The 25,713-nt window shown below is 33.3% G+C and overlaps 2 protein-coding genes and 3 non-coding genes across 10 annotated transcripts in view; 3 read left to right on the forward strand and 2 right to left on the reverse strand.

Moving 5' to 3' along the window:
• Positions 1–668: 668 nt before the first annotated feature.
• Positions 669–2,274, forward strand: LOC129940419 (borealin-like). 2 transcript variants are annotated; one of them, XM_056048740.1, is made up of 4 exons: positions 669–1,149; positions 1,210–1,327; positions 1,509–1,869; positions 1,939–2,274. In XM_056048740.1, exons 1-4 carry the CDS (start codon positions 928–930, stop codon positions 2,126–2,128), a joined length of 891 nt encoding a protein of 296 aa, XP_055904715.1. In that variant the 5' UTR covers positions 669–927; the 3' UTR covers positions 2,129–2,274. The 2 variants fall into 2 exon arrangements, with proteins under 2 accessions (XP_055904715.1, XP_055904714.1); XM_056048739.1 differs by having other exon boundaries at positions 670–1,149; positions 1,497–1,869.
• A 353-nt stretch (positions 2,275–2,627) lies between these two features.
• On the forward strand, positions 2,628–2,699 carry Trnaq-uug (transfer RNA glutamine (anticodon UUG)). The gene has a single exon. It is a non-coding gene; the product is annotated as a tRNA-Gln (tRNA).
• A 6,607-nt stretch (positions 2,700–9,306) lies between these two features.
• Trnaq-cug (transfer RNA glutamine (anticodon CUG)) lies at positions 9,307–9,378 on the reverse strand. Its single transcript has one exon. It is a non-coding gene; the product is annotated as a tRNA-Gln (tRNA).
• A 4,065-nt stretch (positions 9,379–13,443) lies between these two features.
• Trnaq-uug (transfer RNA glutamine (anticodon UUG)) lies at positions 13,444–13,515 on the forward strand. Its single transcript has one exon. It is a non-coding gene; the product is annotated as a tRNA-Gln (tRNA).
• Positions 13,516–21,006: 7,491 nt separating this feature from the next.
• LOC129938639 (protein argonaute-2) overlaps positions 21,007–25,713 on the reverse strand; it is a 66,441-nt gene continuing 61,734 nt past the window's right edge. For all 5 annotated transcript variants that reach the window (XM_056046307.1, XM_056046310.1, XM_056046306.1 and 2 more), the window contains 3 exons: positions 25,022–25,707; positions 21,917–22,086; positions 21,007–21,851 (listed from right to left, as the gene is read on the reverse strand). In XM_056046307.1, coding sequence (XP_055902282.1) covers positions 21,713–21,851; positions 21,917–22,086; positions 25,022–25,707 — 995 coding nt within the window. In that variant the 3' untranslated portion in view covers positions 21,007–21,712. The remainder of the gene's footprint in view (positions 21,852–21,916; positions 22,087–25,021; positions 25,708–25,713) is intronic.

Genomic DNA, 25,713 nt, shown 5'->3' on the forward strand with positions numbered 1-25,713 from the left:
CACCCACCTGCTTGCGCCACCTGAGTCGCAGTCTTCCTCTACTACGCCTTCCCTCGGGATTGGATTCGAAGACCTTCTGGGCTGGAGCGTTGATGTCCATTCGTTCTACATGACCTAGCCATCTTAACCGTTGGACTTTAATTCTGTTAACTACGTTCTTATTAGTTAGCCAAAATTTAAATTACGTTCCAGTTAAATCCTTCCGATAGCAAACAGTGTCGGTTGATTACTCGTTAATTATTCCATTTTCCAATATTTAAAAAGTTTTGACACTGTTGCGCTTATTCTATTATGGTTGGAGATGTGATTTGTACTTATTCAAATGTTATTTAAATGCAGATCAGTGTATAACCACCATTGCCAAACCTTAACAACAAACAAAAACATACCTGGTCTCAGAAAGAACTGAAACACAATGTAACAGATGATGGCACTTGTGGCAATGTGCTTAAAAATTACTGCTTAACAGTGCTAGCGTCTAGCCCACGAATGATGTCACCATAGTTTTATGTTTAAGGTTGCCTAAAGTGTTTAAAAGCCTTATTTAAGGAACTAATAAGAGTAATGCACTGTCACCATAAGAAAAGCACAATTTCCGAACGCTTCCTTTCTTAATAATTCCCTCCATTTTAAAATCCAGCTGCAAAACACCAAAAGCAGGGCAGCCAAAATTGCCGCGATTAAATTCAAATACAGCAAACAGCAACTGAGCAACAGCAGAAAATTAATAAAATAGAATTTAGTTTGAATTAAAATTTAAAAAAGAGTTCAAAAAAAACTATTCTCCTTTCAAATTAAACAAAAAAGAAAAGAAGAACTATCACAACATAAATGTTTACAAGCTGAAGAAAAAAGTAGTGGCTTATATTTTTTAAGAAGTAAAATAATCACAAATTTATTAAGTGAAGCCCCATACAACTAACGAAAATGCCAAGAACAAAAGTTTCGAAAAATCCGAAACGAAACCGAGATGCTGCGATTCGGGAAGAGAAAATTCGTGAATATGATTCGACTGTGGATCAATTCATGAATGGTTTTGATATTAAAGTGAAACAGGATATTCTAGAGATTGAAACTGAAATTGCACTAATAAAGGCGCGAATTCCAGAGAAGATCCTTTTGATGAAAATTGGAGATCTAATGAGCATGGTAATCTATTATTTTACTTTTTTTTATTGAAATTGTTTTTTAAACTAATTTTTGGTATAGAATGCCTCGACATTCTCTGAAGTTTTAGCAACTCCAAATTTCACCACTCAAACCAGCACAGCTGAGAGTCAAAATCAATCGTCCTTGCTGAGATCTGTGAAGAAGTCCAATGACGAAGGTGAATATATTTTAATTATGTTTTTTCTTCATTCACACTAATTCATTTATGTACACTACACACTGCTTCTTTTATGCTTGTCCTCTGGTGATGGTTTGTTTGGTTGGTGGTTTTCCCTCATTGCTCATTTATCATTCGGAACATAATAAATTCGAATACAATACAAAAGGCTACCTTACAGAGGATAGCACTAATAGCATGGCTTGTGCAAGTCAAGCAAACTTGTCGATAATGCGAAGCGTTCGCGTACCAGGGCCTCTTAGTTCGGCCAAAGCGCGACGCACACGAAGGAGTCAATCAGCAACTGGCTATCCTCCGAGTGCCATGAAGCCGAAGCCTTCAACTGCAGCATGCAAAGAGCGACTTTCTCGACAAAAACTTCGAACTCCATTGGTATCGAGGCAAAAAGCGATAAGTGCTGATCGGACACCACCAAACCGAGTAAGGGGTTCTCCTGGTAGTCCTACGGCCCTACTCAGATGGCCAAAACCCGGCGAGTTGGTCATTTCAATGACTGGAACTCCAGTCGTCTCTTCGCACATGTAAGTTGTATTTTATTAACATATTGGTAAACATTTTTCGATGTCCTTTTTATATTCTTGTCCTGATAGAATGCCAGAGCAGTTTGCCAATGTAAACATACCCATTAGGGACGGAGTGCTTTCGTTGCGACCAAAAAAACTATGCAATTTAGATCCGGAAATAGTAGACAAAATCGACCAGGACACGATTAGTCAGATCAAATTGTTGCAAACGAACTTGGAGCTGATTATGAGCCTTGCTGATAAATCAGATGTCTAAATTAGTTTCTTAGGTTAATATTATATATTTTTTTTATATTCTGCTAATTATTTTCATGTTCAATGGAGTCCCTTATCCATTTTTATTACAATATAATAATTACTTTCGTTTTTGAATGATAATAAAATAAATTGTCGTCGACAACACATCATTTTTGTATTGATACAACGTTGGGTGTCTAGTGTGGCGACTGCAAAGTTAAAAACAAACATTCCCGCAACTTCCTTAAATCTTTTCTCAAAAGCATATGGCAGCTGATAGTTTTTAATAAGTTTGTAGGGGGAACATATGTTGGAATAATGTTTATGAAATGTTTTCAATGGATTGACTATCAAATTTTGAGAGCTCAGTATAATGCCAAAACACAAATTTAATTTGGCGCCACACGAATTTTGCAATAGAAAATTTGAACATTAAAGAGAAATCTTGACATTTTTAATTTAAAAGAAAAACAAAGAATTATGCTGAATTGCAACATTAACCACCTCGAATTCAACGCGGTTCTATGGTGTAATGGTTAGCACTCTGGACTTTGAATCCAGCGATCCGAGTTCAAATCTCGGTAGAACCTTCAGTTTCTCTTTTTTATTTCTTAATCATTTTACAATGTGTGCCAAATCAATAAAAACAATGAATTCACATACACAATGTTATTCATTTTGGCACTGAGAAAATTAGTATCTATTTGTTTTTAAAAACAAGAGAAAAACAAAAATAATCGATCACCATCAAAACGATTTCAGAAGCATGTTCTGCATTTCACTTATTGTAAATACTCTGCGCAAGATGGTCATCGCGAGCAAAAGTGTAGTGAAGTACCTCGGTATCTGGTTAGATCAGTATTTATATTTCGACAGACATATAAATGCTGCTCTGACCAGGGCCAGTGGAGCCTTCGCTCTGACAAAACGGCTGTTTTTTAGCAGTAGTCGGCTTGACCCCAGAGTTAAGGTAATTTGCTACATGGCCCTCATACGGCCAATGATCGTTTATGGTTGTCCTGTGTGGTTCAACGTTGGCCCTTCCCAGATGGGGAAGTTTCGGGTGTTCGAGCGGCAGTGTTTACGACGCTGTACCCGTTTATATCGAATTGCCGAGTCTTCTTATGTGCATTACTATTCCAACGAGGTCCTATACAACGGGGCTCGAATCAACAGAATTGACAATTTCGTGATAAAACTCGTTCGAGGTCACATTGCAAGAGCTATGTATTCGAGTAACAATTTAATTTTCGGGGCGTTCTATCCGAACGACGAGTATTTTGAAAGTGCACGTTTGAGCGGCTTTATTCCACCAGAGGCATTCCTCTTTTTAGACAAATGCGGTCTGATACAGGATAGATTGGCAGTTCCCTTAATCTACCAGGGCTGTGCACGAACTTGATATTGGGTAGTCGGGATGGAGTTTTAAGCCTTGGCCGGCTTACATACTTGTTTTATAGTTTAAGGGTTTAGTTTTGAGTAGAATAGGCATGGTGGCAAAAAAATACAAAAAAAAATAAAAAAAAACTTGGAATATAAAAAAAACATACAAAAAAGACAATAAAATCTTAAAACATAAAACGTTAGATTTGCTGCTGTGGTTGTTCTAGTTGTAAGTAATTTATAGGTAGAATAGGTAGTTTAAGTTAGCGTTAAGTTTTATTTTAAGGACCTTATTTTAAGTAAAAATAAAAAAGGATCTTGATATTAGTTTTTTTTCAATATTTTCTAATAAAAACAAAAATAAATGAAATTTAAATTGAAGTAAAATAGATCTTAGGGCCGAAAGGCATTAGTAGTTAGTGTTATAGTTTAACTTGGAGTGTTAACCATTAAGTTAGTTGTAAGTTATGGATAATTGGGCTAGATTTATGAATTTTTTGTCTAGCTTTAAGATAGGTTTAAAAATGATTTAAAAAAAAAATACACTGCGAAAGTGAATTTGGGTGTTCCACAATTAGTTATCGTGAATTGGATTTTCGAACATGCAAATGGATGTTCTGTATTTCGGTTTGTTCAATTTTTGAACACATTTAAATCACATTTTTGATTTCTGTGAATTGATCTTTGATAGCTTCCTTCTGCTATTAATCGAAGGGTTCCAGCAAGCTTTTGAATTGAAGGAATAGATGAATGTCTTATAAAAGGTTCTATTTCCCTTAGCGTCTTTGCCTTATCTAAATTTACTTTATTTATCAGAACAATTCTACATAACACACACTTGCATTGTGTCAGGTAAATCCAATATATTTGATTTGTCTCGCGAATTTCGTCTTCTTACTTTTTCTCTTGATCACTGCTTCCTTTTTTCACTTAAAATTGCCGATAATATTGCATCCATCTTCATAACAGCAAAAAATTTTCTTCAGAAACAAAATAAAAATGGATGATCGTTCAGTTCTGACAGTTTGAAGCAATTTCGAAGTTTTCGAAATCGAATTGAAGAACATGCAATTTCATTTCGCTTGAAATTAAAAAGTGATTACAATTCACTTTCGATCGAGATTCGGAACATGAGCATCAGTTATGAGTTTTTAACTATGTACATGTGTAGATTTGACAAGTGAACTTATTTAAAAAAAAATGTCAATAGTTTTTAAAATAAGCTCCAACGTCTAATTAAAAGAACTTCAAAAATATATGTTTTTAAAAATGTATTGCAAAAAAAAACTACTCCGTTAAAATAAGCGTTCAAGCTCGGAATGAGAGATGGTAAGCCGAAAATTTGTGTATACCTTCCTTCTCAACATTGTGTAAAAAGTAAGTTGTGCACACCTAAACTATGCGAAAAAAATACCTAAATTATCAAGCGTCAAATTTGTATTTGGTGTACACACAACCGTTTCAGAGAAACATTGTAGAAAGTGCGAACCGTTCCTCAATGTTCTTATAAACAAAAGACATTTCCTCCAGCAAGGGCGGATCCAGACTTTTAATGAGGGAGGCGGGGGTATCACACACTTAACATATAGACGAGTTTTTACTCACCGCTTAAAAAAGTTCTTTAATATTCTGTAAAGGAGGTTAACAAAATTTAAATAACATAATGTGTATCTTAACCTTAAATGTACACATTTCAAGGGCTAAAGTGACAACTTTATTGTTTAAATTATTTAAGAACGCTGTTGCTCAGCAAGGTACATATAGTCTAACTATTTGGTCGAATTTCTACATGTGAAAGCATTCAAAAATTCCAACAGTTTTCTAAATATGTCATATTTAAAAGCTCTTAAGCAGAAATGTGAGAAATTATTTTGAAACGTACGTTTTTAGCCGTTCGGATTCGGCCTTAAAAATTGTAGGTCCCTTCCATTCCTGACAACAGTAATCGCACACAGGAATGGTTGAGAGTTGTAAGTCACTAGGCCCTGGTTCTCAACGGACTGTTGCGCCACCCCATTTGATTTTTTGTACGTTTTTTTAAAAAAAGAATATATTCTTTTTTTGTTGCCATTTCTATTAATTTGAAAAACGCTACAAAAATACAAGAGGCCAAAAACTGAGAAAGAATCTGATATCAAGAACTTTCTGCCTTTTTTGACGTAGTTTTTTCGGACTCAATTTTCGGAAGTGTATTTTTATTATCGCTTTCAGTCTGCTTACTCGTAAATTGTGCTAGAAAATATTTTGATCTTAAACGAATTAACAAAACTTAAAAATTGTGGAGAGAAAAATGTTAGTTAGTTTAACACAATATGACTTTTGCTGTTTTTGGGACATTTATATTCTTGAAATTCGTGTTGAAATCTAAGTTCTAGAACATCTTAAGCAAATTCACTTCAAAAAGTAGATTTCTTTTATTTTTTAAGATCTTAAAAGTTTTATTCAACAGAAAACTAGAAATTTCCGCAAAAAAGTCTGTTTAAAAATATTTCCTATATTTTAAGATTTAAAAATTTACCTGAAAAATAAGTTCTTTTTTTCACAAATTTAAATGCCATTTATTTCTGAAAAACCTGTAGATTAAATTAAGTTTTTTTTTCGAAAATCATTACATAGGGCTTTTTTTAAAGTTAATTTTCATATACACAGCTGGTAAAAAAATAGGTGTGAGAACATTTTTGATATCCACTCTTGACTTGTTGCTGATGAGCGGTTGTTTTGAATGCAGGCAATGCAACCAACATTTTTTTTTAAAGAAAGAACACTTATTTATCTCTATGACGATGCTCAACTTTTTGCATTTAAGTAATGTAATGTTAAGTAGATAAGTTATTTGTGTTGGAATAAAATTCTGTGTGTTCTAGAAGTTGGTCATAAAAATAGGTGTGCTCCAAATAAAATCCAAGCTTCTTATAATATTCTTTATTTTATGGTATAAACTCTTGAGGTGGGTTGTTTAAAATCATTTTATTAGCTTCAAACAATAGTTTTTCATTAATCACTGTTTGAATATGGGTCGTAAAATCCACTGCTCGCCAGAGGAAAGTGAATTAGTTCGTCGACTTAGAGATGAGGGCCAAGACCTACAAATTTATTGAGGAGGTCGTAGGCAGATCTCAAAATTTAATAACAAATGTTCTTAAGGCCACAAGAATACGCGATAATAGAAGCCGGTCGAAAAAAACATCAACTACCACTTACCGCCTCATACTATTTCTAGCTAAATCTTATCCTTTTTTTCGCACCTATGCTATAGGTGCTCAAATTGATAATACGGTCAGTGCACGCTCGATCTTAAGAAGGCTTCAAAACTCAAATATACCGGGAAGAATAGCCAGGAAAGTTCCATTCCTTAGGGCTAGCAATAAAAGGTCCAGCAAATTATATGCCGTAAGCCATGCTAATTGGAACGAACCAGAGGGCGTACAAGAATGGCGAAATATCTTGTGGAGTGATGAAACAAAAGTAAATTTGTTTGTATCGGATTCTGAGCTCAATTTAAGGCCACCAAAAGGTACGGACTACCACCCTCGAAAACTATTAAACACGCAGGAGGGAATATAATGGTGTGGGGCTGTTTTTCCTGGTACGGTGTAGGTTCTATATTCCGTTTAAATAACATTTAACAAAATACGGATATAGTGATATTTTTGAAGATGTCATGTTACCGTTTTCTGACGAAAACTTGCCCCTGCGTTGGCACTTTCACCATGACAACAATCCTAAACATACCGCAGGTCTTGTGAAAGATTGGTTTCGAGAGCAACAAGTCTCCATTGTCCCATGGCCAAGTCAATCACCTGATCTCAATGCTATTGAGAACTTGTGGAATGAGCTTAAGCATTAGTTAAGGGGTCAATATTTCGCTAAAGGAAACCAATTGTGGGAAGCGGTTCAAAAACCATGGTATTCCATACCCCAGCAAACATGCCGAAAGTTAATATAGTCAATGCCGTGACGACTTTAAAAAGTTTTGAATAATAATGGAGAATACTCAGGTTATTAAAGTAAGTAAAACAAAAATTGTGATAAGATACAGAAATTATTGTTAAAAAAGATAATATTACTAATTAGTAATTTAGGAAAACGCACCTATTTTTTTGTCCAAGTGAAAAAACCTCCATCCTTAGTTTGTGGGCTATATTATCTATAATTGTAATGTTTTTTATTTATACAGCGTATCATTTTTTATATCTGGACAGGAATGGGTCAGCAATACAGCTAAGTGCAAAGATGTGGTCTATGATGTAGTAACCACTTCTGAATCCAGTTTGGAACTTCCTGTTACCTTTTTTATTTACGAACAATGCACATGTGTATATTTTGTGCCATTCAATTTATTCACCAAGTTTCAAAACTCGGATGAGTTGATAATTTGACTGCCTCTACTTCATAATATAATTCTTTTTATTTCATTTTATTTAAAACTTGTATGTATATAATTCATTGTGAGTTGAGTCCATTCATTCAACTGATTTCATTCCTGGGGCCTGCAGTTTGTGTTATGTATTAAGGATTGGGTTTTTTACATAACACGTGCAGGTAGCAAAGTTGGATTTCAGATCTATTTATTGTATTGAAAAAATTTCCTTTTGTTTGTAAATGTGGAAAAACCGATTATAGGAAATATTGAAAAGTACTTGAGTTTCTCAGAAGGGTTGTTGAATGGTTTTTAAAACCAACAAATTTTATACCTGAATTTGGAAGTTTTTAATACAAAAGTCACGTATTAATCATAACCCTTTATTTAAGATTCTTTATCTATTGAGTAAACAACTAGTTCAATGTGGAAAAAGTTGCGGAAACCACAATTGAAAAACGTGCTGCTATCATATTAAAGAAGGCAAATCACAGAGGAAAGTTGCTTTGCAGTTAAAGATATTAAAAGACTTGTTTCATCGTGCCAACGAGCGCACGCTCAAACCGGACTCTTTGAGGATAAACGACACTCAGGACGACTTAGATCTACACCTAAAGGATAAAATCTGCTAATTATAAGGAAACAGGAAAAAAATCACCGAAATAAATACAACAAAACCGCTGTTATTGAGTACGCCTAAACTGGACTATATTTGGACAAGTTGCAGTTCGGAAACCCCTTCTTGGACCACAAAATAAGGTAAAACGATTAAAGTGGGCCGAAAAGCTCACTGGACGTACAAATATTTAAGCAGAGTTTTAGGGAGCGATGAATCATACTTCGATAATTTTTTTGATGCTAGACTTAGGTTTCCCTTTTTGAAATGGGAGTGAACTCGGATCTTTTGGCCAGTAGTGTACTTATTTTATTCATTTACATATATTAAAAAATCTTTATTAAACCATGTTTTCCCGAAGGATTGACCATAATGAAAGTTGGTTACTTGATATGCGTCCTTTATGATGTTTTCGATTCTGTTTAAACTCATACCTAATAGGTACTTCGGACCTCAAAAGTAAATTTATGCAGTTGACTTCTATAACTGGAAGCAAATTAATTTCTCCAACGTTGTTTAGGCAACACTTCTTAATCCACACTATTGCTATTAGCTTTCCCCATTTAAATAATACTGACTACCGTTTCCTTTTTACTTCGTTATTGGCTATAAAGGAACATTCACGGGATTCTTCAATAGATCCCAAATAATTTGCATTGTCCCCGAAGCTTGGTACCTCTTCTATTCCTTTTTATATCTTTTCCATGTGTTCGGAACATCTATCAATATGTATCGTTTCTTGTGATAAAATTAAACTTATGAATTCATTGAAGTTTTCTAAAAAAAGAACATGACTTTGCTAAACTACTGTAGTTGATGATAGAAAAATAAACTTTGAAGGTTCTACCGAGATTTGAACTCGGATCGCTGGATTCAGAGTCCAGAGTGCTAACCATTACACCATAGAACCTAGGTGAGAGGGGATGTTTAAGAAAAGTATAATAAGCACTTTATAACTATGCAAAAAAGAACAATTGGTACCAATGTATGCTGGCGTTTTGCTATTCAATGTTGTCCACCTCCCCCAGAAATTAATGTGGGCTATCTTAGAAAGAAATATGTATATATAAATTAGTTTTCTTACACCAAACTCAAAGATTTTGCTGGATTCTATAAATGTCTTGTGTATTAATTAATTAGTTTGTTCGACTGTGTATCTGAGGGCACATTGTATAAGTTTTTCAACCCCATCAAAAAACAAAATTGTATTTATTTGTTTACTTACTCTGGTTAAAAAAACCTCAATTTCGAACAGATCGGTTGTGTTTGTTTGGAAAGAGACCCAGACCTGCAAAGTTTTTGTACTTCAAGTCAGCTGCTAAAACAGTTTGAAAACAATGGCTACGCCGAAATTATGTTTGTGTTTTAATTGAATACAACTATGAAGATATAAATCTTTCGTACATGCGTGTCACCCTCCACACCAATTTGTTTACATTGTGATGTGAATTCCAACAACAAATTTGTGTTTGTTTTCACGCATACAATGAATCAACTAATGAGTTTTTCCCGCAAACTTCATGCACACATTGAATAAACTGTTCACATTGGCTTGTAGGCAAAGCAAGATGGCAACCGAGGATAATTATAATGGCTGCGTTCAGTCTCAGACCAATAGGGTATCCGGCTACCTTTTTGTTAGTATTTCTCTTGTTAAAGAACAGCTGATCCAAAACAGCTGGGATGCCAAAAACTGAATCCCAAGGTATCCTACAATTTCTGGTTGTGTTAGAACAGCTGATTCAAAATATGGCTGAATTTGAAAATTGATTTCAAATTTGTAAATTTTTACAATAATTTTGGACCTCAAAAATTGTTTTAATTTTTTCCCAGCTCGTTAAATTAGGTATTTAAAAAACCACCTATTCAGGATAGCATTATCTAACACAAGATTGAACGCAGTCATTCATTAGATTTGGTTTTAGATCAGAGGACTCTGATCGTTCAGATTTTCTCAGAGCAAAGAATAAACGCCAAATTGGCTAGTTTATATTTCTTAAAATTTTTTCAGACGGATTGACAGAGCAGGAGAGTGAAATATAAACACAGTTAACTATTCGTTCTCACATAACAAGCAAATAAGATTTGTTTTCCTTTTCATCCTTTTTAAATTATGCAGTAAGGAATTGTTGAGAAATCGAATCATAAAACTATAATTATTGTTTTAGATTTTAACAGCAAAAGTGTTAAATATTGTTTATATTTCTGAGATTAAAGAAATCTGAGATCTTAGTCCTAAAAACTGTATGTCACTTTGTAACGTTTTTTGGACGAATAATTGTCTTTGGAATTTCTAGAACAATACAGGTATAAGGTAAATATGAGAAAACACATTTCTTAAACATTTTTTACCGAAAGACTACTGAGTTATTTAATAATCTAACATTTGACAGGTTCAGACAACATTACATTACATTATTTTTTGCGGTTTGAATCTGTTGGCAGAGACATATTACCGAGGAAAGAGTCCATCGATCGATTGAATTGATGCAATTGACATTTTTATAGGTGGCGAAGGTTGGCGGAAAAACAGGGGCACTATTCTGTATTCTGTACTATTCCTTTTGAAAATCAATATTTCCGATAACGAATATTTTGCACTATCTATTTCGAAAGCGGAACGAAATTTAATAACTTCAAAATGACAATTTGGAAAGCGAAATTTTCCTACCTGCCAGATCGTTTTCTAATGTCAAAAGCTTTCTAAAACGCAATATTTTTGTCTAACATCTCATGTGATATCGAAATTGAATGTGTGCATCTTAAAATGGGTGCATTTACAAAGCTAGTGACTACGTAGTCAAAATTCATCTAGCTTTGTGAATGCGAAATTGCACTACAAACTAGTCAGTCCGGTACTGTCATATTAATGACAAATACAAATATATAAAATAAGACATTTGTGTTTTCGTTCTGAAAAGTTCCTTTAAATAGTTTTTTTTTCTTTTTAAATTTAATAAAACGAAATAGAAGATATAATATGATTGATTTATATTTGTATTTAAATACCGAAAGATTCATTTCATTTTGGGCAGCTGATTGTGAAACGTCAAAACCAATGTGCACTAACTTTGTAGCCGAAAATTTTACACTTACGTCGGATTGGAAATTTGAACTACCCTTGTAGTTAGATTTAGCCAATCAGAATCCCTTGACTACGTAGCCACTAGCTTTGTGAATACGACCAATATCATTTTTTTTGAAAATCTTATTTAAAACAACATTTTAAGCAAATAAATTAAATTAAAGGGATACAAAACAAAAGCAATTTAAGATTTTGGTCGACTGTAAGTGCTCGCATCCCGATCTGGCCAAGGGCCATTGAAAAACCTCCGATGTCAAACAAACGTAATACAACTTGTGGCAGAGCTGTGCATCCCAGTTGAATAACGAAGCCATCTCAGTCGTAAGATTTTTAGCCTTCTGGCTAAGTCTACGTCGCTGTATAGCTCGCACAGCTCCACTAACCTTCTATGAATGTATGTATGCTATAACGTCTAGCTATTAAATAAAAAGTTTTTTATTTAAGTTAAAAAAGATTTCCTTTTTTTAAAAAGCCGATTCATAATCTTCCAATCTGTTCGCGTTGATTGCCGTACAAAAATCTAAACTAAAGCTTGCTTAACTTATTTATTTAACGTAAGACATACGGGACCGTACGCGAAGAACATGCTTCTGCACTTGATAGCCGCACGGAGATGATGAGTGTCTTATATGGCGGCACTTTGGTTGCCCGAGAGAAGGCTTTGCTACTCTCAATTGCTTTTTTAGCAAAAGTAATTCTTCATTTGATCTCAGCGAAAAGTTCTTCCGATTATGTCAATGTCATCAGTATATGTTAGTAATTGGATTCTTTCAAATACTGTTGTGTTCTTGAATATGAATTTAAACAACAATATTTAAAATACAAAAAATCCACTTTATTTAACAATATAATTAGTACACTTCTAAATTTACTACCACTTGACTTTCGAATGCAATAATGTCGGTTTTTTTGAACTGCCATCGGTCGGTGAATGCTTTTTGGTGCTGCCAAATGTTGATAACGTAATTACTTTTTAATTATTATTTGGTGCTGCCAAATACTGTAAAAGTAATTACGTTTTAATTCTAATAAGGTGCTGCCAAATATCAGTGTGGTCAACAAATACTATGTAAAAGAAAAAATTGTTGACATCGAAAGGTTCTATTAAGTTGTTTACAGCCTTTACTGAGAAGCACGATATCTCCATAGTCATCCAACACAAAAGGGATGACTATGGAGGTGTCGTCCTGTAGATGCGGCCTTGAAATCGATGAAGAGATGGTGGGTGTCGATTTGATGTTCTTGGGTTTTTTTAGGATCTGGCGTAATGTGAAAATTTGATCGACTGTGGACTTTCCTGGTCTAAAACCACACTGATAAGGACTTATCAGGTTGTTGACGATGGACTTTAGACGTTCACATATTACGACTGAGACTATTATGCAGTTGGTGCAGTTAAGAGGGTCTCATTTTTTCAGAATCGGGCAAACAATATTGAGGTTCCATGCATCGGGCATGCTTTCTTCCGACCATATCTTACAGATAAGCTGTGTGCATGCTCCTAACCAAATTATCTCCAGCTGCTTTGAAGAGTTTGGCATTCAAGCCATCTGCTCACGTGGTTTTGTTAGACTACAGCTTAGATATGGCAATCTTTACTTCGTCTAAGTCGGGAGGACGGGACTGTTGTTTTTCGTAGTCTATGTTGAATGGGTCATCCTGCCTGACAGCGGAATTCGGTTCGTCGTTACCGTTATACAGTCTATAGAAGTGGTCCATTCATATCCTCAGCATTGACTGCAATTCCACTATGAGTGTCCACAGTTGGTTTTATTTATAACAATAGATTCAGAGGTTCTGGTTAAAAGGCACTAAAAACAGACGTAGTTGTAAAGTTCACTACAGATAAATTTATTTTGAAGTTGTTACTTTGGCAGTGGAAAGATATGCGGTTCTATGGTGTAATGGTTAGCACTCTGGACTTTGAATCCAGCGATCCGAGTTCAAATCTCGGTAGAACCTTCGTTTTTTATATTTCCCAAATGGGTGGTCTTGATTGAATCTTTAACGACTGGGCATAGCGTCTGTAAGGCTGAGATGATTGGTCTTGACACCTGTTTTATCTTCGGTTAACACCAATTGCCACCCATTACTCCTTTTCCTTACACGGCAGAAATGGCTCAGTGAAATCAAAAGGCAAAGTATCCAAAGCTATTAACAACTAGTATTTAAACAGATTTCCGCATTTCATTCACACAGTCCGATGTTGAAATACTTTAAAAATAAAACAATGTTTTTATTCTTGTTCCAAAAAATGTTTCACATTTATTAAAATTCATTCGGAATTATTTCAATTACACATTTTATATAAGTTAAAAACTATATAAATGAGAGGTGTATTTTTCGATTTGTTTTCTTCTTTTGTTGTGATTGTGGTTTTTGAAGTGTGGTTCAATTTGTATTAACAATTGAGTCTATTTTTGTTTTTTAGATTTGTATTACTTTATGTTTAAATTTATCAATAGAAGTATTTACGATTATTGTAAAAGTGGTGATTTGACAATTATTACAAGGATTAATTTTTATTCTGTCACAAGTTTTTCTTTTATTTTATTTTATTTAAATTTATTTCCCATTATTTACTAAAAACTAAGTTATTGTATTGACCTAATTTTTAAAGAAAAAAATGGTTATACATAATGTAGTTTTTTTTTTTGTTTACTTTTATAAAATAAAAAACAAATCGCCCTTTAAGTTAATATATAAATATATATAAATACTCATTATTAAATATAAATTCCCGGCTTTTAATCTGTATTTTTATTTTTGTTATTATTATTTAAGTCCTCTTGTTTTGAGGATATGTTTGAATATCGTTTAATATTACAGCCTACATACACAATATAAAGATTTTTAATATTTAAGCAAGTTTTAGTTTTTAATTTGTTTTCTTTTTTTTTCTATATGAATAAAACTGACGTCAAAAAATTTAAATTATAACCAACAAATTTGTAATTAAAAAACGTGGAAGAAGATACTGAAAATGTTTTTGAAAAACACAGACTGTGAGAAACATTCGAAAAGAGCCAATACAGTTTAGTGGTAAGTGGACATAATGGAATCAAGTGACACGCCTTGAAAAAGCTGGTTAGTTTTGGAAGAACATTTAAAACAGCGACAACTTTTTAAATTCACATTCTTTTAGTATTTAAGCATTTTTTATTCTGTACAAGTAATAAAAGCATTTAACTTCACGGAAAAAGAATAAATGAAACAAGTTTCTATTTAAGATACGTTTTTAATAAAAGTAATTAAAAAATTTTGCAATAGAGCATTTTAAAGTTTGTGTCTTTATTTTTAATGCGCAAATCAATCTGGCATTTTTCGGCGATAAAGACAGATTAGTCAGTACATAGTGCCTCAACATGTCGAATATCACATTTTGATTTGTTAATTGGGAATTTAAAAATCAGTGTCATAATTCCAAACATTCCCTTAACTGGAAGAAGAAATGCCAAGTAAGATGTCCCATTTAGGAGTTGCCAGAATATTTTACCCTCTGTAACAGAAAAATCTAATCCGAAATGTATTTTCTTACCGACTGAACTATTAGGAAAGTACCATTAGACTGATTATGAATCCATCCACCAGTTGCAAAAGCAAACACAAACTTTTTATTTGTGCAACAAAAAGATAAATGTTTCAAGACGAACGCAATACCACCCTCAAAAGCAGCCATAACGAGAATCGTTGAAAAATAAAAACGAAATGTCATAAAACGCCATCGAATATATTATATATATGTTGTCCGGCTCCTTCTGGAGCATAGGGCAGCAAACGCCATCGAAACTTAACTATAACGTGGGAATTCTTAGCTGATTTCAATTGTTTATGCAATTTAGTCAGGTTCTACAAATCGACAGATATTTTAATTTGTATCAAGTTCGATCTCTTAATTCATTTGTTTAAACGAGGCCGGAACTGAGTTAAGCTCTAAAATTTCTCAATAAGCATTTGAATCTCTAAAAACACAAAAAATCTTTTTTTTGAATTACCATTAGTGGAGAAGCTGCATTGTGAAAAATTATACTACTTCATATCAAAATACTTTTACCAACGTCAAGTTTGTACATTTGTATTTAGAATATCCTCTATGGGTGAATAAGAAGTCAGTTTCATATATTCAAATTGATTGCATGAAGAGAAACAAATTTAAAGCCATTATTTTAAAGGTAAAGTACACTTACTCTTGCAACAAATAGATTTGAATATGTGTAAAAATTGGACATTAGTTTCTGTAAACATAAATGTCGCTAAAATGTGATAATGCAAAATTTGGTTTATACTTCATTTAAAAAGTTAATCGAATACATAATAAGGTAAGACAATTATTAATGATGATAAGTATTGATGGATTTACATTAGTCTTTGCGATATAGAACAAGCAATGCTTTATTTAAACCATCTTGATAACCCCATCTTGGAAAAAACCCAGAAGCTTCAAATCGATACCCACCATCTCTTTATCGATTTTAAAGCCGCGTATGACAGCATCCATAGGGAAGAGCTCTACCGAGCAGTGTCTAGTTTTGGCATCCCTGCCAAACTTATCCGTTTGTGCAGAATGACGATGGAGAATGCACGCTGCTCTATCAAGGTCGGAAAAGATCTTACCAATTCATTTGATGTCAAAAAAGGTTTTAGACAATACGATGCACTGTCATGCGACTTCTTCAACATCGTTCTGGAAAGAATTGTGCAAAATTCAACCGTCAACACTAGAGGCACAATCTTCCAAAGGTCCATCCAATTACTCGGATACGCAGAAGATATTGACATAATTGGAAGATCAAAGCGTGATGTCAGTGGAGGCTTAGATGGCTAGGTCATGTAGAGCGGATGGACATCAACGCTCCAGCCCGGAAGGTCTTCGAATCCATCCCCGAAGGACGGCGCAGTAGAGGAAGACCGCGACTCAGGTGGCGCACCCAGGTGGGAGAGGACCTCAACCAACTTGGCGTGTGAAACTGGAGACAGCTAGCTAGGGACCGAGCTGCCTGGAGACGCTTGTTGGTTGAGGCCCAGGTCCGCCCCGGACTGTAGCGCCACCTTAAGTAAGTAAGTAAGATAACCCCACTTACCCGTTTGAAAACTTCTCTAAACGCCGACTTTAATGAGTTATATTAATTCCCAAAAAAGAATGGAAAGGATCAGGCAACATAAGGGACTTCATTTGCAGTCAGCTTTATTCTTTGAACGTAAAATGTGACTAAGGCAACTGATAGTCATTGTCATGAATTTCAAATTCAGAACTTTACTTCGCAAACATCTACTTTTAGTTTATAGTACAAAAACTACAAAACACTCCTCAGGCAAGCTTCAAGACCATCACGATTTCTATTTTGTATTATAAAGAAATATTACTTATTTTTTTTCCAAATTGATAACGAACCCTTTTACAGAAAGCATTAAATGAAGTTGTGTGAAAAATAAAGTACAACTTTCAGTTAATTGAAAAAAAATCATGATCGATTATCATTCCGACATAACTTCACTTGACTTGATAGTTAGGGACATTTTTCTTGGCTTGACTTGCACTTCTTTCAAGTCCCTTATGTGGCCTGGACCTGCCCAATTATTCAATTGGTCGCATTTACAAAGCTAGTGGCTACGTAGTAAAGGGATTCTGATTGGCTAAATCCAACTACGACGTAGTGTAAGATTTTCGGCTACAAAGTTAGTACACACTGGTTTGGACGTTTCACAATCATCTGCTCGGTAAGGACACAAGATTTCAAAATGAAATGAATCTTTCGGTATTTAAATACAAATATAAATAAATCATATTCAGCATTATTTTGACATTCTCTTTCGTTCGAAAGTTATTCGAATTCGTATGATACGTATTTTCACTTTCTAACGATTCGAAAGTTCATTTTAATTCGAAAACTAAGCAAACTTTGACTTTCTAATCATTCGAAACAAATGTCATTTCATTAGCGTTAAATTTTTTCTGGCGAATAGATCCTCAAAACATGTAAGCTTTGATATTTGTGTTGAAAAATAGATAAAATAAAAATCTTTTATGAATTGTTTTTTTTTTTTAAGCTTCTAATTGGACCAACCGGGAGCAGAAGGAGATTCTCATCAAATTGATGAAAGAAAATCCTGAGATAGCCAAGAGATTTTCAACAAACCGGGTTGACATCGATCGCTTTTGGAGAGATGCTGCGGAGAAGCTGAATAGCTACGGACCTCCTTCTAAAGACGGTGCGACTTGGAAAAAGGTCTATAAATTATATTTTAACAAAAAAAGTGTATAGTAACACATGTTTGGTGTCAAGGTTTGGGCTGATTTTAAATCCAAAACAAAAAAGAAACTGGTGGAAAATAAAGTAAAAAGAAAACAGTCGGGATTCAATGACAACAATCTTGTAGCCCTAACCGAGTTCGAGGAAGCTATTGTCAGGATCACTTCACTTAAGCAGTCCGTTGAAGGCATAAGTGCCAGGGTATTTGACATAATCCATAATCCAAGTAGAGGAGTCTGAAACGGTGGCGGCTTCTACATCAAAAGACGTGTCTATGGCTTCTTGCCTTGAAGAAAATTTGGAACCAGGCGCAATAATTGAAGCTCAAGAGAAGCTGTCTGTACGTTCTAGCAATAGAGCAAACAAAGACACTCCAGTTAAAATTCTTCAAAAGCAAAATAAAGTATATACGAGTATATCTTCTATTTGGTTTTACTGAATTTAAAAAGAAAAAAAGTTATTTAAAGTTCTGAAAACACTCATTACTATGACGGTTCCGGATTGACTAGCTTTGTAGTGCAATTTTGGATTCACAAACCTAGTTGAATTTTGACTACGTAGGCACTAGCGTTGTGATTGCGCCCATTGTATATTAAAATGTCAATCTCACAATGCTGAGACTTTAATTTGCAAAATCAATTCCAAATATTCTGCTTCTTCCACAAAGAACTAAAAGTAAAAAAAATATAATTTCTAAAATAATAACAACAAATTAAAATTAAACTTATATCCATATTAATTAATGTATTTTATGTATAAAGAATATTTTTGTTTGTATTTTTCTTTTAGAAGAAATTAAAAATTATACCTTGCATTTTGTTTTTCTTGATAAATGTATGAGAAACCCTTTAAAATCACAATTTTCTCTCTAATTGTATTGCTGGCTTGTTTTGTTCAATTTGACAATTAAAAAATGTTGAATGAAAAATAGTCTACAATATTGATTTATTTATGTACTAGAATATATCTTCCTAGGATTATTGGATAAATGATTTTTGTTTATACAATTTTTGTTAGTTTTAATAAAAGATTAATAAAGAACTGGAGTGCATTTTCGGATTGGGTTGTTTTGTTCATTTCAGTTCAGCTTTAAAATAGCTACGAAGTTCTTTTCTTTTAAAAATATATATTACAATCTGTTTGAAAATTAAAATAAAAATATATTTTTGATATTGTGATTATAATATTCAATATTCAACTACACAAGTCTTACTTATATTCTAAATATGATCTGTGTGTTTTCAATTAAGCTTACTTATGAGGCATAGATTTGTTTCTTTTAAAATTTTATTTAATCACCTAGTTGCATCATGAATTCTTTATTTAATTTAATTAAAACTAAAAAAAATATACTAACTTTGAGCTTTAAATTGTATAATAATCGGACATTTTTGTGTTTAAGAATTTAAGTTCATTGTTAAGTTTTGTTTTTTGTTGTAGTGGTTTTGAATACGTTTTGTTTGTTTTTTTTGTTTTACTTAAAATTAATTTTGCTAAACCTATTTTTTCCTCGATATTTTGTAAGTGGTGTCGTTTTTTTCTCTTTTGTCGGTAAAATGTTTTTTATTTTTACTCTTCTAAAGCAGTCATATTAGAATAATTTTGTTTTCCAAGATTTTATTCAGATTTAGAAGGGATTTGTTTGTATTCATATTTAAAAAAAAAATCAAATACTCTAAACTGATTTGAGATGTAAGTTAAAATTGATGAAAGAGTTTTATTTCTTTATTTACACTCTTTTTTAAATATTAAATAAAATATTCGTATTGTTCGCGATATGCTCAACAATTGGTGGTTATAATTTAATGTTGTTAGATTCATTTTAGTTCTGAAAGTATTTATTATTTGTGTGTTATTTGTCGACACGGTTTCACTTGTACATTTAGCACTTAAAAGTATTTATTTTATTTTGTATAAAATTATATACAGGATTATTTCGTTTTATTTTGTTTCTTATCATTTTGAAGGGGAATACGAACATTTTTCAATATTTGTTATTATCTGAGCTTTAAAAAGTTGATGTAAATATGCTTGAATCGTTAAATATATAAACAATGAGAACAATTATAATAATAAAGGATCTCAAAATTGAGACCAGCGCTATGTAAATTTGTTTATTGAAAACGTATTTTTTCTAAGATGCAGCTAACTGTGAAGACAAATTATATATATAAAATTTGATGAAAATACATTCCTTCTGTGTGTTTTAGTCTCGTTAACAGTTAATGATTCGGAGAACTAAAATGTTTGTGTTCTGGGATCACTCATATTGAAATCAAAAACATTAAATTGAAACTATTTTGTGGCATACATTGAATGAAATATAAAAGAAAAGAACCCAATTTACTACCAGCAAATGAAAGTTTTACTCTAATTTGTTCATAAAATTGTAATTAATAAATTGAGTCTAACTTAACTTTGAGTCAAATATATTAGTGAGTAAATTCTAAAATGAAATTGAGATAAAACACGATCTATACACGACGAGTATTTTGTGTGTGTAAATGTTTCCAGAAGATTTATTTTTCAGTCCAAACAAATTCATCAGACTCTTAATGAAAAAAAAACATTACCAAAAATGTATTTTCGATCAAACTTTATTTAAAATATTAACTATTGGATAAAAAAACAACGATTGTTAACATCCCTTTATTTCACCCAAATGACAGTGCACAAGAAGAACACCCAATGCGTTAGTTATTTTTAAAATTAAAGGATTGATGATTTTTTTTTTTTGAAAATAATTGCCAAAAATAGTTTTACTTTATTCACTATATTAAATTAAAAAAAAAATAATATTATAAACAATTATAATTCCTACAGAACTAAGCAAAAAATGTAACTATTAAAAAATACGCCTCAAATATATAAATATATATGGATACATACATAAATATGTATAAAATTTATTACAATATAAATAATGATTTGATAAGTTTAATTTGTTTTTGTAAATCCCTTGCATTGAAATAAAAGACGATATCATATAAAACAAGATTATATGATATTCTTCTTCTTATTGTAGCGCTGCCGCCTTTATTTTAGGGCGCTGTCGTTTAATACACAATAAAAAATAAGAAGAAAAATATAAGGGTACAATAATTGTCTCCTTTTTTATATTATTCTTTTACTTAAGACTACTCAATTAATATTCAAGTGTAGAATTTATAGATAGTTGTTTTCTTTTTGTTCTACTTTAAAATGTTTTTTTACTCTTTTCTTCTTCTTATATTCATTCTTACTTAGTAAATGCTCGTTACTTATTTTTTAAGAAAACCATTTTGCAAATGTGGCACTAAAGAATTTTGTTTGTTTCCAATCATGTTCTGTTTTGTTTTAAGAGACTTGTTGCTTTGGTAGATTTATATTAAAAAGAAAATACTTAAAACAAAAAGTTTAAAAGGAAAGTATACTCATGTTTTATAAAACAATCCGACCGACAGGTACTAAACTAGTAAGATGCATAAAATGTTTGTATGTTTTGTTTTGATTTGGATTCCTTACATAAACTTGGAAGCAGTTGTTTTTAAATTTGCTTTTTTCTTTAGAATCGTTAAGTAAAATTTAAAACAAAAAATTAATAATTATGATATAAACAATTATTCGGTGCCGCGTTAATTATTATTTATGAAGCGACTTAAAGCTATTATGTTTTTTTTTTTTATATAAATTACAATTAATCTCCCCCTCTGCTATATTGCTCCCGGTATGAAATATACGACTAACTGATTGTGCCAAAAAGTATATCGTTGATTCATTCTAAGATAGTTAATAACTAATTCAGAAGATTTGATGTATAAACTTGTTTCACTTTCAGTTTGTTTGTTATGTTTGTTTTTGTTTTTACAATTTTTATACTCCGCATTGATGTGTTTTGCTTTTTTGTAATTGTATTTTTTTTAAGGTACTTAAGCAAAGTACATAACTTTTTTGGTGTCAGCATGAACTGTAATCGCTCTCGCCATCGCTCCAGGTGTACGATCTTCTGAGCATCCACTTTGGTGTGATCCTTCGCCAGAATCGTGTTCTTTCTCAACCAAATGATATCTAATTATAGAAACAACACAACAAAATTAGAGAAACTTAAGTTAAAAAGTTTAGATAAACCTTACCTTGCTCTAAACGCCACCAAATGTGCATAGTAAGCTGGTGCTGGAATTGATACGGAACGTGTGCATCTGACATAGGTGTGACACAGTTGGTACGTCAGACATTGGAGCTCATCTGAATCAAAATGATTGTCATCCCAAAGGACGTGATAGTGCGAGGGCCGACTTGTTCCCTAAATTTATTATGAATCCGTTAGTTTAACGCAACAAAAACTCTTTTTTATACAGATTTAACTTTGTATGATTCTATTAGTAAATAATTTATTTTATGTAACTTTTCAATCTTTTGAGAAGAATGGCGAATAATATTCACAAGAAATCAAGGTAGTGATATTAAACAAGTTTTGACAAAAGCCGCAATGCTTCGAATAAAGAAGAATCGAACTTAACCCTGATTAGGATTATAAAAGGTGATTTTTAGCTGTTATCTTTTTAATAGCAATGGTTTACACAGCTGATCCACGTTTCGTGTTTTGTTTCACTGTCAAACATCTCCAGTTTGGTCTATAATTTAACCAAACGAACAACGCTTGCAAATTATTGAAATTTATTATCAAAATACGTGCTCTGTTAAGAAAGTGAGTGAGCTCATTTTTGGCTACATATTTTTTTTGCATAATTCGCAAGCACTAAAAAGGTTTTGTATACCTTTAATATGCCAAAGAGTGTGAGCATTAGGAAAAGAGGGAAGGGTTGGATAGGTGTCGGTGTACATTGATTTTAAGTTTCTGAGCATTGAAAGGCGTTCCACATTCGCTTAGTACGGCTAAAAAATGAATCTCTGTACTTCATAGTACGGTCAAAGTTGGGCTCAAGGGTAAACTGATGGGCATTCCTAAAAGCGCGGGTATTACGGTTAAATGGTTAAGGGGAGGAATGCAACTGGCTATTTTACTAGAGAATAGTCCGTTAAAATAACGGTAAAAAAGCGTGAGGCAAGAAACCTAGCGTTGATGTTCAAATGACGTAAACGAGTTGATGATGTTAATGTCACCAATCATTTTAAATGCTCCAATTTGAATACTGTTCAAGAGGCTTGAATAAGTTACTGGAGCACCAGCCCAGAGATGAGAGTTATATTCAAGTTTCGAACGTATATAGGTTTTGTAGATTGTAGCCAGATCATACGGAGAGAAACATTTCTTGACGTCTCAAAAAACCTAGACATCTTGCGGCATTTTTTGCAACATCGCGTATGTGATCGCTCCACAAAAGATGGTTGCTGATGCACATTACGAGGATGTCAAGATTTTCCGTTTCGTTGATGCAAGTGCCACTCATAGATAGTGACAAAAAGGGTTTATCTCGCTTTAACAATAGAAGACAGCATTGTCTTTTCGAAGCATTAAATTCCACACGATTTTTTCAGCATTTCCATGCCCTTGTAATTTATCGGAGAAGAAATGCAGTTTTCCAACTACTCGGAACGAGTCCAGAAGAATAGGAGAGATGGAAAAGCTTGCGCAGTGGTTTTGCTAGCGTGGAAGAACACCTCTTCAGAATAATAGTGGGGATACCATCTGAGCCAGCGGATTTATGAATGTTGAGATCTTTAAGAACTCTCGCCACAGTTCGAGTACGAAAAAAAATTGGTCCCATAAAATCATTTACGCGTTGAAGAACTGAGGGAGTCATTACACTATCTGGTAAGGTAGAAGGTAGAGGTAAACATTGCAGTATTTTTCGCCGTAATTTTTGGTCATGTAAAAATTTGGTTCTTGGAATATAGACGTTGCAGGCCTTCCTGGCTTGCTTACACTTTTTCCGATTTTGCATAGGCTTTAAAACACCGGAAGCTCATCTCTTTATCCTTGATAACCTTTTTGCAGAGTACGTAAATAAGCAGAATTGTCGATTTTGGAGTTAATAACTGCCAGAAGCATCCATCTAGATAAAGTCACAAATTGATGCGGTTTATGGGCTGGTGGCAGCATTGGACCGTACTTCTTCAAAGATGATACAAACCGTAACGTTACTATAATGGTGAGCGGTACCGTTAGTTTAACTTAGAGTGTCCGTATGGGACCATTACGTTAGTTGTAAGTTATGGATAATTAGGCTAGTTTTATGAATTTTTGTCTAGCTTTAAGATAGGTTTAAGAATGAATTAATAAAAAATGAATTATAAAACAAAAAAAAAGCGGTACCGTAAGATGATATCCAACTTTTTTTTGCCCAAAATGCAAGAGCTTGACTTGCATGACATGTGGTTTTACAAGCCGACATCGATAGTTTCATATTTTTTCACTCAACCCTTTAAAATGCCAGATGATAACTTTAGCTTAAAAACTAATCAGTAGCGTATTTGACTATTGTATATCACAGCAAAAACTCTGTTGCCACATTTAAAGATTTAGGTGTTAATTTCTGTTCCAACTTAGAGTTTACACATCACATTGATTTATTGTCAATAAGGCAAGTTTTATATTTGGTTTTATAAAACGCTGGGCAAAGGAGTTACCATTGTTACTCTTTCTTTGTACAATTTCCATGTTCCTCATCTTGAATATGCATCGTTAGGCAATAATTGTATTAATTTTTTTACTACCAACTAACACATGCTCTTATGAGCTTGCTTAGCTTGCTATAAGCTTACTACTTTCTGAAAATTCTGAAGTGTAACAAGACGGTACCACATGCCACACAGCACGCGCAACAATGGACTTATTGAGAGGCGAGTTTGGTGAACATTTTATTTTACGATCGGGACCGGTCAATTAAGAGCCTAGATCGTGCGATTGAACGCTTTTAGAATATTTTGTTGTGGGGCTATGTTTAAGCTAATGTCTAAACAGGCAAGCTATTATTCGTCAGATACCTGCCTTTATGTTGGAAAGAGTATGCCAAAATTGGACTACGCGGATGGATCATTTGAGGCGCAGTCAAGGTGCATGAAATAATCTTCAAACATTGAATTATATGGACCGTACTATCGATTCAAATAAAGATTTCATGAATTTTTCTGCATTGTATGTGTTTTTTTAAACTTTTTTTTAGCTTTCACCCTTTATAAGTTACGTAGATAAACTATGAATATAACTTTATTTTGTATATTATTTAGTCGCTATTATTAGAAAAAATTGAATGTTTTTTTTTTGAATAACTCACCTGAATTCCTTGATGGCTACACAAATAGAAATCAAACTCTGTTGGGTGTGTGATACCAACATCAACCGTTGTACCGGCTGGAATGTTTCCTGACTTCCCACTTTGTTCCTTCTTTTCGGCACAAAACAATCGTGTGTGATGTCTCTTTTGGACAACAATAAATGTGATACCGGGCCTATATTCGGCTTCCAATTTTATGCAAGCCTCACGGATAGCAGTCAATTCATGTTGCAGCACATGTGGAAATTGTCCCTCCGATACACCATCACGGTATAAAATAATACGATGGGGCTTATAGCCGCCGGTGGATTTGTAAAACATTATCAATAGCTCACGAACCATACTGCTGAGTTCTTGTATAATTTCTTGACGATGCTGTTGCACCCGAACTGTAGCTGCATATCGAGACGGATGGGCATCCATGGAACCTACTACAGCTGCAATGGATGGCTTCTTATTATCACCGGCTGGTGGGTGTGTTACATCAGCACCCAAAAATATAACAGGCTCATTGAAAACTTTCGGTCTAATCGATGGAACTAGAATCGAATTAATACCACCGAGTTTGACATTGATTTTCAGACATAAATTGGAGAGCGTTTGTGGTGAAGTTTTGTTTACATTCTTTGCCTGTACACACTGCGTTGCCATGCCAAGCACTGTATCACCAACACGTTTAACTTCAGCTGTAA

Source organism: Eupeodes corollae, chromosome 1 (assembly GCF_945859685.1).
Source record: "Eupeodes corollae chromosome 1, idEupCoro1.1, whole genome shotgun sequence".
Lineage (NCBI taxonomy): Eukaryota > Metazoa > Arthropoda > Insecta > Diptera > Syrphidae > Eupeodes > Eupeodes corollae.